This window comes from Sminthopsis crassicaudata, chromosome 4, assembly GCF_048593235.1.
Source record: "Sminthopsis crassicaudata isolate SCR6 chromosome 4, ASM4859323v1, whole genome shotgun sequence".
In the NCBI taxonomy this organism is placed as follows: Eukaryota; Metazoa; Chordata; class Mammalia; order Dasyuromorphia; family Dasyuridae; genus Sminthopsis; species Sminthopsis crassicaudata.
Window position 1 is genome coordinate 324,854,684 of NC_133620.1, and position 14,395 is coordinate 324,869,078.

General features: G+C 31.9%; 1 protein-coding gene across 8 annotated transcripts in view; it reads left to right on the forward strand.

Annotated features, from left to right (window-relative positions):
• The window catches only part of CEP112 (centrosomal protein 112), a 728,584-nt gene that overhangs the window by 132,092 nt on the left and 582,097 nt on the right, over positions 1-14,395 (forward strand). For all 8 annotated transcript variants that reach the window (XR_012481126.1, XR_012481125.1, XM_074260574.1 and 5 more), the window contains exons 9-10: positions 10,235-10,321; positions 12,624-12,723. Coding sequence is in view for 6 of the 8 variants with exons in the window: in XM_074260574.1 (XP_074116675.1) it covers positions 10,235-10,321; positions 12,624-12,723 (187 nt within the window). In the remaining 2 variants the exon portion in view is untranslated. The remainder of the gene's footprint in view (positions 1-10,234; positions 10,322-12,623; positions 12,724-14,395) is intronic.

Genomic DNA, 14,395 nt, shown 5'->3' on the forward strand with positions numbered 1-14,395 from the left:
GAGATTTACATGAACTGATGCTAAGTGAAATGAGCCAGGAGATCATTATACAACGGCAACAACAAGACTATGCAATGATCAATTCTGATGGACATGGCTCTTTTCAATAATGAGATGATTCCAACCAATTCCAATTGTTCAATGATGAAGAAAGCCATATACACCCAGAAAAATGTCTGTGGGAACTGAGTGTGGACCACAACATAGCATTTTCACTCCTCCTGTTGATGTTTGTTTGTGTTTTGTTTTCTTCTCAGGTTTTATTTTTTTTCTAGATCTGATTTTTCTTGTGCAGCAAGATAACTGTATAAATAAATATACATATATATATATATATATATATACACATACATATTGGATTTAACATATACTTTAACATATTTAACATGTATTGGATTACCTGCCATCTAGATGAGGGGGTGTGGAGAAGAAGGGGAAAATTTGGACCACAAGGTTTTGCAAGGGTTATTGTTGAAAAATTACCCATGCATATGTTTTGTAAATTAAAAGCTTTAATAAAAAATGTAAAAAACCAGAATTATTGGTTCAGTTCACAACTTCACCAAGAATGAGTTAATATTCCAATTTTCCCATATCCTCTCCAACACTTCTTATTTTTCTTTTCTATCATATTAGGCAATATGATAGTTATGTTATGGTTTCTCAATTGTTTTAATTTTCATTGTTCTATTCAATAGTGATTTAGAGCATTTTTTCTCATCCTTCAATTTCTTTTTTTCCCTGTTTAATACTATTTTGTTTTTCTAAATGTGTGCACAGATAACTTTCAACATTAACTTTTACAAAACTTTTGTTCCAAATTCTTCTCTCTCCTTCCTTCCCCAAGACAGCAAGCAAATCTGATATAGATTAAATATGTTCAAGTCTTCTAAATATATTTCCACATTCATCATGCAAAAAAAATTAGATCAAAGAGGAAAATAACAGGAGAAAGGGGGAAAAAAACTAAGCAAACAACAATAACAACAAGGTGAAAATACTATGCTTTAATCCACATTCAATCACCATAGTTCTCTCTCAGGAGGTGAATGGTACTTACCATCTTAAGTCTATTGGAATTGCCACTATTCAATAGTGATTTAGAGCATTTTTTCTCATCCTTCAATTTCTTTTTTTCCCTGTTTAATACTATTTTGTTTTTCTAAATGTGTGCATAGATAACTTTCAACATTAACTTTTACAAAACTTTTGTTCCAAATTCTTCTCTCTCCTTCCTTCCTCAAGACAGCAAGCAAATCTGATATAGATTAAATATGTTCAAGTCTTCTAAATATATTTCCACATTCATCATGCAAAAAAAATTAGATCAAAGAGGAAAATAACAGGAGAAAGGGGGAAAAAAACTAAGCAAACAACAATAACAACAAGGTGAAAATACTATGCTTTAATCCACATTCAATCACCATAGTTCTCTCTCAGGAGGTGAATGGTACTTACCATCTTAAGTCTGTTGGAATTGCCTTGAATCTCCTCATTGTCCATCACAGTTCACTTGATTCTACTCACTTCACTTAGCATCAGTCCAAATAAGGATTTTCAGACTTTTCTGAAATCAACCTGCTCATCCTTTCTTATGGCACAGTATAATATTATATTACATTCATATACTATAATTTATCCAGCCATTCCCTGACTGATGGGCATCATTTAATTTTAAGGTTATTGCCAGTACTAAAAGGGCTGCTACAAACATTTTTTGCACATGTGGGTCCTTTCCCTTCATTTATGATCTCTTTGGGATACAAATACAGTAGAAACACTGTTGGATAAAAGGATGTGCACATTTTGATAATCTTTTGGGCAGTTTCAAATTATTTTACAGAATTGTTGAATCCTTTCAATACTCCACCAACAATGTATTAGTGTCCCAGTTTTCCCATATTCTCTCCAGCATTTATTATTATCTTTTCCTGTCATTCTAGCCAATCTGAGAGGTGTTAAATGGTACTTCAGAGTTGTCTTAATCTAATCAATAGTGCTTTAGAACCTTTTTTTTTATATGATTAGAGATTTTTTTCTAAAAATTGTCCATTCATATCTTTTGAACATTTATCAGTTGAGGAAAGGAAAAATAAATTTGAGTCAATTCTCTATGTATTTAGAAGTGAGGCCATTATCAGAAACACTAAAATTTTCCTCCAGTTTTCACTTCCCTTCTAATTTTGGCTGTTTTGTTTTTGTTTGTGCAAAACCTTTTAAATTTAATGTAATTAAATTATCCATTTCATATTTCATAATGTTTTCTAGTTCTTTTTTGGTCATAAATTTCTCCTTTCTCTAAAGATCTGATAGGTAGCTTATCTCTTTTACTCCGAATTTGCTTATGGTATCACCCTTTTTATCTATATCATTAACCCATTTTAGCTTTATCTTGGTATAGTGTATAAGAGGTTGGTCAATACCTAATTTGAGCCATACTATTTTCTAATTTCCCCAGCAATTTTTGTCAAATAGTGAGTTCTTATTCCAGAACCTGGAGTCTTTAGGTTTATTCAATACTAGATTACTATAGTCATTGACTATAGTCAATGTTATAATAGTCATTGTTTTATGAACCTAACCTCTTCCATTGATTCACTCCTCTATTTCTTAGTCATTATGAAATGGTTTTGATGATTGCTGCTTTATAAGGCAGTTTTAGGTCTGGTATGGCTAGGCCCCCTTCCTTTACAATTTTTTTCCCCATGAATTCCCTTGAAATTATTGACCTTTTGTTCTTCCAGATGAATTTTGTTATTATTTTTTCTATCTCTCTAAAGTAATTTTTTGGGAGATTGATTTCTATGGTACTGAATAAATAGATTAATTTAGATGGCATTGTCATTTTTATTATATTAACCCATCTTATGAATAAGCACTTGATATTCTTCCAGTTATTTAGATCTAACTTTATTTGTGTGAAAAATGTTTTGTAATTGTGCTCCTATAATTCCTGGCTTTCTCTTGGCAGGTAGACTCCCAAATATTTTATATTATCTACAGTTATTTTAAGTTGGAAAATACTGATGATTTATGTGAGTTTACTTTATATCCTGCTACTTTTCTAAAGTTGCTAATTCTTTCTAGTAGATTTTTTTGTTGATTCTCGAGGACTCTCTAAATATACCATCATATCATGTGCAAAGAGTTTGCCTTAGTTCCTAAACTATAAAATGAGCCAGAAAAGGAAATGGCAACCCCTTCAGTATCTGCCCAGAAAACCTTAAATGGGATCATGGAGAGATGGGTATGATTGAAACAGCTAAATACTATCACCACCAACAAAAAGCACTTAATTTGTATATAATATTGTACTAATTATACCAAGCCCTACAACACTTCAAATACCTCTCAGTAAAATCTACTATGAGGAAAAAGTTAATTTAATAATAAACACTAAAAAACCAAAGTACATAAGTATTGCCTAACGACTAGGCAAGCAGCCCAAAGAATTCTTTAATCATGTCTATTTTAGACAAGGAATAGCATCTATACAGAAAGATATGAATAGTAGTACAAAACATATTCCTCATTTACTGGTTCATATTCTCCCAGAAATACATAGAATTCTATAGAAGAATGGGTATGCACAATAACTGAGAGAGACATATATAGGGAACACAGGGAACAAAGGCAGTGGGCCCCTATGTTTTTTTCTTGTGATATCTTCATACTGCTACCTGTGGGAATAATATTTTTACTACACTAGTAGTCATGCTGTTTCTCTGGGCCCGATCTCCTCTGTAGTTAATCTTTCTTGGCTTGTTTTCTGCCAGTAGACACATCTATTGCACAAGTGGCTGGCTCCACAGCAAATTACCTTTGTTGTTAGAAGAAAGGAGAAAGAAATTCCCTCCAGTTCTGTTGTCTTCTGCAAAATACTGGATTCTGTCTTTATACTGGCTTTCTTTTCAGCTTTCAGATATAATCACTCCTGTCTAAACTGACTCCAGAAATGGCAACTTTGCTTTTTAAAGGCTACCAGTGTTATGATCCTTGAGCCAGCCTGTAGTTAATAGCTATCAGGTTGGTAAGCAACTTATCTTATAAAGGAATATAAATACTTTTCTTTGTACAAGTATAAAATATTTCTTTATATTCTAGTTTGTCATCCTTTCCAGTTTTTGAATGGGCCCCTTGGATGTTAGCCAGTGAAAGTTTTATGCCCTTTAAAAGGTGCAAATAATCCACTTAAAAGAATATATTCTTTATTAGGTATAAATACAACTACTTCCAATCTAAAAGCCTCAATTTCCAATCTTAACAGCTCACTATTTTTGTTATTCACTTTTTATCTTCTGTTATTTCATCAAATGGAGCAGGGGGACCTAGGTAATCAGGGATTCCTAGATTAGATTTCTATAAAAATAATAATAGATATATAGATTATGGCATATCTTTTTGTGGTGGCAAAAAATTGAAAATTAAGGAGGTGTCCAGTAATTGGGGAATGACTAAACACATAATATATGAATATAATGGAGTACTGTTATCTTTTGAGATTCAATGTGGGGATAGTTTCAGAGAATCGTGGGAGTATTTGTATAAATCAACACAGTGAAATTATCAAAACTACTTAAATAATTTATAAAGGCAAACTACTTTGAAAGACTCAGGAACATGGATGAACACAGTGATTGACCAGAATTTTAGATATTCATGATGAAATTTCCCCAAGAAGGGATCCCCATCATTTGGGGAATGGTTGAGAAACTTGTTGTATATGATCATAACAAAATATTAGTATGCCATAAAACATGGTGAAAGTAGGATGATTTCAGAAAAACTTGGACTTAGAAGAACTGGTATAGAGTGAAGTGAATAGAACCAGAACAGCATTGTACACAGTAATAACAATATTGTACAATGAATACCTATGAATGAACAATTAATTTAGTTACTTAATGATCTAAAACAATCCCAAAGGACTTAAGATGAAAAATCCTGTGCGTTTCCAGAGAAAGAATTGATGGCATCTAAATACTGCCCGAAGCATACTATTTCTTTCTCTCCTTCCCTCGAAATGTAACAATGAATGTTAAAAATTATTTTTACATGTAATTATGGAAATATTTTTAAAAATTTTAAAAGTAAAGCATGCTCTCTCATCTTTTTATTCTTGCCTGGGTTGTTATGCTACCTGATAGAGATCAAGTTTAACTTTGTATCTTTTGTATAAACTATAGCCTTAAGCATTTTGTTCAGCTAACCTATATATATATATATAATTTATGTGTCTTCTTAGAAGTTTGGTAAGCTTCTTTGGACATTTCATGCTTGTGTCTGTGCCCTTTTGCTGGGTTGGACAATGAAGTTGCCACCGTGGATATTTATTGAGACAGTAGATATGTTGAGGGAGAATAAGGACACCGATATTCATTAGGAAAAACTGTCTTGTATTGAAAGAGTATGTGTCTGCCTATGTTCATACCATCTTAGGATAATAAAATTTAGAAATAGAAGTAACCTGAAAAATCGCTTGTCTTCCTCCCAGCCTTTTTCATCATCTTTACTCTCTCCTTTGCTTCTCCATTTTCCATAGATATAGATAGATAAGATGGATAAAAGCTTATTGCCATAGGCATGCCTTCCTGTGCAGGTGTTATTCCTTGTCTAAAATAGAGATAATGACTAAAAAATTCCTTGGATTGCTTGCCTAATGTCTAGGTAATTCTTACATACTTTGGTTTTTGTACCAGACCATCTGTGTGCACTATTCTGAACTGCCAGGGCCATACATACCAGTTTTCAGGATCTCCCCGGATACACATGAAGATGAGCTGATCTTGAGGTGCAAAACAGCCTTTCTCTATTAGTAATCTCATCAGGGATTACCAGGAAGCAAGAGCAAATGTGGTACCCCCTTTCAGTTTCTTCCTGAGTTATTTATAATTATTTTCCTTTGGGGTTACCCTGTGCCTCAGTACTGCATAGGTGGATTCACAGAAGGGTTACCTGGAGTTAATGCTGTGTCCTAGGTGGAGATGTAGCAAGAGGACACACCCTTCACCATCTCAAGGAACCTATTAGCAGTTCCTTCAACACCTGCAAGACCCAACTTCCTGCTGCAGAGAACAAGCCCCTTTTTACCTCCTGGGTCCACTCTACCAGTTGATATTGTGTACATGACAATTCTCAGAGAGAGAAAAATGTTCCTAACAGGTTTTATAATGTTTATTATTAAATTAACTTATTCCTCATAGTAGATTTTACTGAGAGGCCTTTGCAGTATTCTAGGGCTTGGTATAATTAGTACAATGTTATATACACATGACATCTCCATTAATAAGAAATGCTTCTTTTGTTTGGACCTTAGGCAAAGCATTTTACATGACATGTTTGGCAAATGTATCTCCTTTAACACTGTGGAACAAGTGTTACCAAGAATTGACAGTGATGTCAGCTTTCCCTTGGACTGTGTTTTTCTACTTTCAATGAAGTAGCAAGCTGCAGGTAGATAGAGAACTAAATATAGAATTGAGTAGTAGAGGGGAGGAGCCAGCCAAGAATTGCCTTTGGGAAATTACACAGTATTTTTAGTGGTTGTAAACTTGTCACAGTTGTAAAAGCCTAAATATTCTTTTAGTGAAACTTTATGGGGATGAATCATGGGATATCATGCCTTTAAGGATAACTTGAGCATAAGAAGCAGTATAACAAAAATGACTAAAAATATGTATAATTAGCAAAGGAATTAAATTGGTCATAATGTAAGAATGAGCACATTAATAAGCTAGATCTTAGAAATATATACTAGTTTAGAGCTAAAAGAAATCTTGGTTATCTCTGCCACTTCTGTTTTTATAGATGAAGAAACTGAGGGCCAAAAAGATTAAGTAACTTGGTTACATAGGAATTGTAGAGTCTGGATTTAAACTGACTTCTTCTTTTTTGTTTTAATAGTATTTTATTTTTCCAAAACATGAAAAGATAGTTTTCTATATTTCATCTTTGCAAAATCTTGTGTTCCAAATTTCATGCTGAACAAGAAAAATATAATCAAAATGGAAAGATAAAACAGGAGAAAGAAAAAAAAACAAGCAAACAAACAATAAGAACAACAAAAGTTGAAAATACTATGATTTGACTCGCATTCAATCTTCATAGTTCTCTCTCTTGATACAGATGACACTTTGCATCACAAGTCTATGGGACTTGCCTTGGATCACCTCATTGTTGAAAAGAGCCAAGCCTACAGTTGATCATCACATAATCTTGTTGTTATGTACAAAGTTTTCTTGATTTTGCTCATTTTACTCAGCATCAATCAATTCATGTAAATCTTTCTAGGCTTTTCTGAAATCAGCCTGTTCATAATTTCTTATGAAAAAATAATATTCCATTATATTCATATACCATTATTAGCCAAATTCCAACTGATGGACATCCACTCAGTTTCCAAATCTTTACCTCTACAAAAAGGGCTGCTACAAATATTTTTGCACATGTGGGTCCTTTTCCCTTTTTTTTTTTTTTTTTTTGATTGAGTTCCTGTTATTCTAAATATAATGTTCTTCCTTTTATATCATACTGCCCTTCATTTGGTTCATTAGAACTCACAAGATAATAAGAGAAAATAAAACTCTTCATTGAGTTTGAATACATCTTTTTTGGAGTTTTTGTGGGTAAACTTGGTTAAGAATCATTTAGAGAAAGAGAATATGCACTGGTGCTGATTTGTTGGAGGAAGTACCAAAGATATTGGAATCAGGGGTCTTTCCAGGCCACTACTATGGGCTGAGAGTTCCACAAAGGCATAAATGGCCCATTTTTCATAGCATCAGTGACAACTTGCAATGACAGTGATGTGAGAATTGATTGTGAACTTACCAACATGATTATTCAACTCCTAGTGTTGACAACCCCCTTCCCCCATCCCATTTGACTATGATAGACTCTTGTTAAGTCCTTTGGTGAGGCAAAATGGAACCTATTTACCTATGTGTAACTACTCAGGGCAAGAGATGCCGTCTGGAACTTGTGGTTCTTCCCAATTTAGGAAAAAAGAAATTAAATGTAATATTGAATGGGATGCCAGATAGGGAGAGAGTGAGTGGGCATAGTTTTGACTGGTGGTTACTACACATTGTGATGAGTAGGAGAGGAGGGTAGATGATAATATAAACATAGTTATCAAAGCCAGTGACTAGGATACCAGCAGATCTTTTTTAAAGTGTTCTGGGAAGTGATCTGCTTGAAAAAGCAGAAAGATATGGAACTGCAGGTTGTTTTGTTTTCATTTATTATCTTGCTCAATTCTATAATCAGAATGTTGAGGAGAATCTCGATAAGAGGCAAGGACAAGTTCTAATCTGCCCCTGCCTTACTTTCATTTAACTGTGTGTTTAAGAGAAATTATTGTCATGCTACCTTTACTGGATTTTTAATTTTTATTTTATAAACAGCTGTGACTAATATTGTCTTTAAGTTTTATGATGTCTCCAGTGACACAAGATATGAGAAAGTATTCCCAGCCCATTGTTAGAGAATTCTGCTTTCTAATTGGAAGCCTAAGCAAGAGCTATGTCACAAGCATGGAATTACTAGAAATTTACCTCATAGAAGAGAATAGTTACTCATGAATATACATTTATATTATATATATATGTATATATATATGTATATATATATATATATGTATATGTATATATGTATATATATGAAACTGCCCAATCCTTGAAGCACTGAAAAAACACTTGTTGGAAGAATTTGCTTTTCTGGGATCAATCTTGGCAATTCCCTATCAACTTAATTTGTCTAACCTACTAGTTCAACTTTTTTGATGTGGATCGTGGTCTATCAACTACATATTTGTTTGTCCCACTCTCTGCTCAGTCTTTGACTGCCTCATCTAATCTACTTCTGGGAAACAGTCCTTTGCAATATTCCTGCTTGGATTCATACTGTGGCTCATTTGAACAACTCTTACACCTGACTGTTACTGACTATTACTTAGTCCTCACTGTTTATTAGGCAACCTGATCCTTTTTCAAATACATCATATTGTCTTCACCTTATTATAATCTCTCCAGAAACCAGACAGTTTTGCCATAGTACCTGATAGTGTTGATTCCTATTTATCAAAGTTTTGTTTGTGATTAGTCTTTACCACAGCTCAGAACCTAAAATTGACTTTAAATTTCTTTGCCCATGCCAGTTAATCTGAACTTCATGTAAGTACTAGAAAGAATGCAGGCCCATCTTTGTTCTATTATTAAGTTTCTATGTTGTATGTTTCTTTTATTCTCTTATTATGTTTATTTATTGGCAAAATTACATATGTAGATAGTTTACTAATATAATAAATGCTTATTTTGAATGGATGTTTTAAAATTTAAATTCTTCTTGAGTTTTAGTATTTTAATAAAAATTATTTTTAAAAAGATATTTTGTGTTAAAAGTTATATAATTTTCTTTATATTTGTAGCTGGGAAGAGTATGTGCAGATGTTTTGCCTAGCAAAAAGTTTCTAATTATAGGTACAACTTTGAAGCACTACTTAGAGAGTTCAGTAAAGTTGCAAGTGACCGTTCCTGAATATAATTTGTATTTGTTAGTTTCATTTTTTCTCTTAAAACTTTTTAGTAAGATAACTTTGAGAACTTAAATTTTATATGCATTAATAACTGTTTCCAACAAACATTTGTAAAGAAAATTCTATGTTGCTGGAAGAGGATAGAAAGTTTTAATAAACATTATTTTTAAGGATCTTAGAGTGTTTAGTATTGGGGAAAGAATTTTTTAAAAATTATTTAAGGAGATTTTCCATATGAAGAAAATTATAAGATTAATATGGTATATATTCTCATTTTGTAAGTCTCTGATAGATCTCATTCTGAGAGGAATTATGTGCTACTGAATACAGAGCTGATCTTCCAAGTAGGAATGCATAGGTTCAAATTTGTTATCTGATCCATATTGACTGTATGATCTTGGGCAAATCATTTAACCTATGAATGCCTTAGGTTTTTGAAAGCACTTAGCTAAAATATTCCATGAAAGGTTAATGAAATACTATATATATGTAAAAGACATAATGCACACATATGTATATAAAATCAAAAGGTAAATAAAAATCTATATCTGAACTTTTTGCTACTCTTAGAAATATAGTAATAATGAAAAGGAAGAAATATATAAGTTCCTCAGGAAAAGCTATTTCATTTAAATTAATTTCATATTTCACAAAGCAAACTAATTTATTATAATATAAAATTCTTTTTTTCCTGTGAAGTTGGAGATGAAAACAAAAATATTAGAAGGTAAATTTCATGAGGAGAAGCTTAAATTACAACAGAAGCATGATGCTGATGTTCAGAAGGTAAGGTGTAGTTGTTCATTAAAGAAATATTTAATGCATGCCTAATATTTCCAAATAATACATAAAGATGTATAAAACTTCCCTTTTCTCAGGTAGCTGATAGCTTAGTAGGAATTTTTGAAAACCATTTATCAAATTGTTTTAGTACTAAAAATGAATGAATGGTTTATTGATGATTTTTCTTAGAGACCAAAATAATAGCCAAAAAACATTGATGAAACAGTAATTAATTATTTTAAGAATATGTATTAGCACAATGAATTGTCAAAATAAAATCCCTGAAGGATAGTTGAGAGTTACTTTATATAAATGTGTGTTTCAACAATTCAAAAATATGTACTAAGTATCTCTTTTGTATAATGGAGAGAAGCACTAAGGAAAATACAAGTATCGGATATTAGTTTATTTGTGTAGCCATCATATTTCCTTATTAGACTGTGAAGTTGCTGAATTCATCAGCACAGATAAATATAATATAAAACAGAACATAATGATTATATACTTGAGGTTTGAGAAAAGAAAAACTGGAAAGTACTATCACAGAAACTGGGTATAGATCAATATCATATACCATTTACCAGGAAAGATAAGTTCAAAATGGATATGACCTAGATTAGAAGAGATATATTACAAGAAAACTAGAAGAATATGGAATGTATTACTTATCAAGATGTAATAAATTGGCAAACAATTAATGAATAAACAAGAGATAGAGAGAACAAAGTTGGGTATAAAATGAATAATTTTGATTCTGTTAAATTAAAAAGGTTTTGTACAAGTAAAACAAACATAGATAATGTCAGAGGGAATTATGCATATTAAAAACAACCTTAGATAAAAATGTTTGAAAAGGAAAGGGAAAATGTCAAAGGGGATGTGGAAAAATTGGGACACTGATTCATTTTTGGTGGAATTGTGACCTGGTCTAGCAATGGGAGAGCAATCTGGAATTATGCCCAAAAAGTTATTAGAATGGCTTTTATCCTTTTCCCCAGAAATACCACTACTAGTTCTGTTTCCAAAGATGATTAGGGAAAAATAATGATGGAAAATAAAATACTAAATAAAAAAGAAAAAAAAGCAAATTACATGTATAGTAATCCTTGGAGTTAAACCTAAACAAACAAGAGAAACTGGAAATAAATTAAAGGGATGACAAGGGATGGCAATCATCAGTCATAGAAAAGGCAATCTCTTGTTGGAGAAGATGGGTTGGCATCAGTTCACTTGATTAAGTAGAGGATTATTAGCCTTGGTAAAGTGTTAGATTATTTCATCATGTGAGACAGGGGAAGGAGGAGATAGTGGCAAAAAGCATTTGAGTGATAGGGGATGAGGAAGAAGATATATTTTCTATAAAATATAAGGCTTTTCAGTTGAGTGAATAAGGGGAGGGGATGCCATTGTGAGGAGGAATGAAAAAGGTTGAAAGAAATACTATTCACAGTGGGATAGTAATCTTGATATTCTCTGTTTTGTGGTCATAGAATCACTGGGAGAAATTTTTTTTTTTGTTAGATAGCATGGATAGAAAATAGGATTGTGAGTTAGAAAGACATGGATTCAGTTCTTTTTTAAAAAAAGTATTTTTTCTCAGTTATATGTAAAAACAATTTTTAACATTAAAAAAATTTGAGTTCTAAATTCTTTTTCTGCCTTTTTCTTTTCTCCTCAAGAAGCAAGCAATTTGCTAAACATCATCTGTGTGAAATCATGCAAAACATTTCCATATTAACTATGTTCCAAAAGAAAAAAGGACAAAACTCTCCTAAGAAAAATAAAGAAGTATAAAAGAAAGTAGATACTAATAATATCCCAATTTTTTCACATCTCTTCCAACATTTTTCATTTTTCTTTTCTGTCACAGATAATCTGATAGATGTGAGTGGTACCTTATAGTCATTTTAATTTGCATTTCTCTAATCAATATTAATTTAGAGAATTTTTCATGACTGTATAATTTCTTCTGAAAACTAACTGAAAACAATTTTAGTTCTGAAATATATATCTTTTCTTCTGTAAACTAACTGTTCATATCCTTTGATTATTTATCAATTGGGGAATGATTCTTATTCTTATAGATTTGACTCAATTCTCTATCTGGGTCCATATTTTGCCTCAAATGCTGTACATGACTTAGCCTCTGAGCTTAATCCTTTGTAAAGTGGGGGTGATATTCTTATCTTGAGTAGTCATTATCACTAATGTTAAGTTGGGTTTTGTGTTGTTCATTGATGCAGATATCTTTCACCTATATTCAGTATATGAATAAAAGTTGTTAAAATGTTTTAAATATTTACAGATTTTGGAAAGAAAGAACAATGAAATAGAAGAATTGAAAACTTTATATAAAACTAAACAAAATGAGACTGAAGATACAATTAGAAACCTCGAGAAAAAAGGTGATGTAGTATGACCCTTTTAATAGAATATTTTATTTTATTTTATTTTAGATAAGTGGTTGTAGATAGTTATAAATATATATGTATGCGTGTATGACTATAAAGCTGTGGGTATGTATTTGTGTGTATATTTATATCTCTTGCAACCAGAGTAGCTGTTGGGAATGACCTAGAATAAATAAGTATATACATGTTTTTAGATTTAATCATAATACATGATTTTTTGGAAGGGTATTGGGAAGAATCTTTTATTGTTTCTATTCTGTACATAACCTTTGATCATGTACAATTTTTCAGATCTCTCATGAATTAATGTGATGTGGGGCCTATTGGCTTCTATGGATGTTGCCATTTCTTAAACATCTACTACTACCTGGGGCCTATGAAAATAATTTTTAATGATGCAAAAACTATACTTGCGAGATAGCTAGATGGCACAATGGATAGAGTTTTTCTCATACAATTCAGTAAATTTTTATTGGGGGGCCTGTTATACTACTATTATTACACTTACTGTTTATGCTTCAGTGGATTGCTGATCTTGAATAGATGAACACTTTCTTTAGTTGAGATCTTATCCTTTTCATGTTTTCTTTTTCTTATTGATATCCTTGTCCAAATAAATTCTGTATGTATTACCTATTCAATATACTTTCCTTAATTCTTAAATTTTCTGTAGTTACCAGCACAATATTTGAACCATCTATCTGTTAAAATAATCTATCTTTACTAGTAGTAGGCACTATAGGGGGATAACCAATATGCCTCTGAAACAGCTCCTGATTCCAGTCTTATTGGGGCACTGTGACATATATGTGTGACAATTAGAGAGCCATGTAAAGAGGAACACAGTGAATGCTCTGGATGGTCTACATGAAAAGAGATAATTTTTCAGAAGTTAATGAAAAGGATTCAGAATTTAGATAATGGAAAAGAAGAATTTTGTAGTGAGGAACAACATGTAGAAAATTAGGAATTAGCTGAGTGAAACCTGGTGAGACTGAATGTCAGGTCCTATAAAAAGAGTTTTTCTAGAACTTGAAGTAAGTGTGAAAAATGAGCATAAGAGTTTAGGTGGAAGGACTATCTTTGGTAAGAGTGAGGAAACTTTTTCTAAGAGAGGAGAGAAAGAAGCTTGACTCTCTGAAAGAATGATGGTGCCACTGACAAAATGAGAGAAGTGAGAAGGTGATAGGTGATAGGTGGAAAGGAGTTTTATGGTAATAAGATTACCTGATTGAAACTTTGTTTTCTCTTCTGAAATTTGTAGTTTAGTAAATGCTAGCTAATTCAAAAGATGGAATTACTTATAAGAATATACATATTCTTATACATGATTCCAATACTGTTGATTAATGAAATTTATTAATGAACAATGCATGGATTGTTTCTTTTTATTAATATTTTCAGCTGTCAAAAAAGTTCTTGTAAACTTCATGTTTTTCCCAAATTTAATTTGTGCTTAAATAGTGCTTTAAGCAAAATAAAAATCAATTATTAAGCCTTTTCTAACTTTTTTTTTTAATTATAGCTTTTTATTGACAGAACAAAATCATGGTAATTTTTACACCATTGTTCCTTGCACTCACTTCTGTTACAACTTTTCCCATCCCTCCCTCCACCCCCTCCCCTAGATGGCAGGTAGTCATATACATATTAAACATGTTAAAGT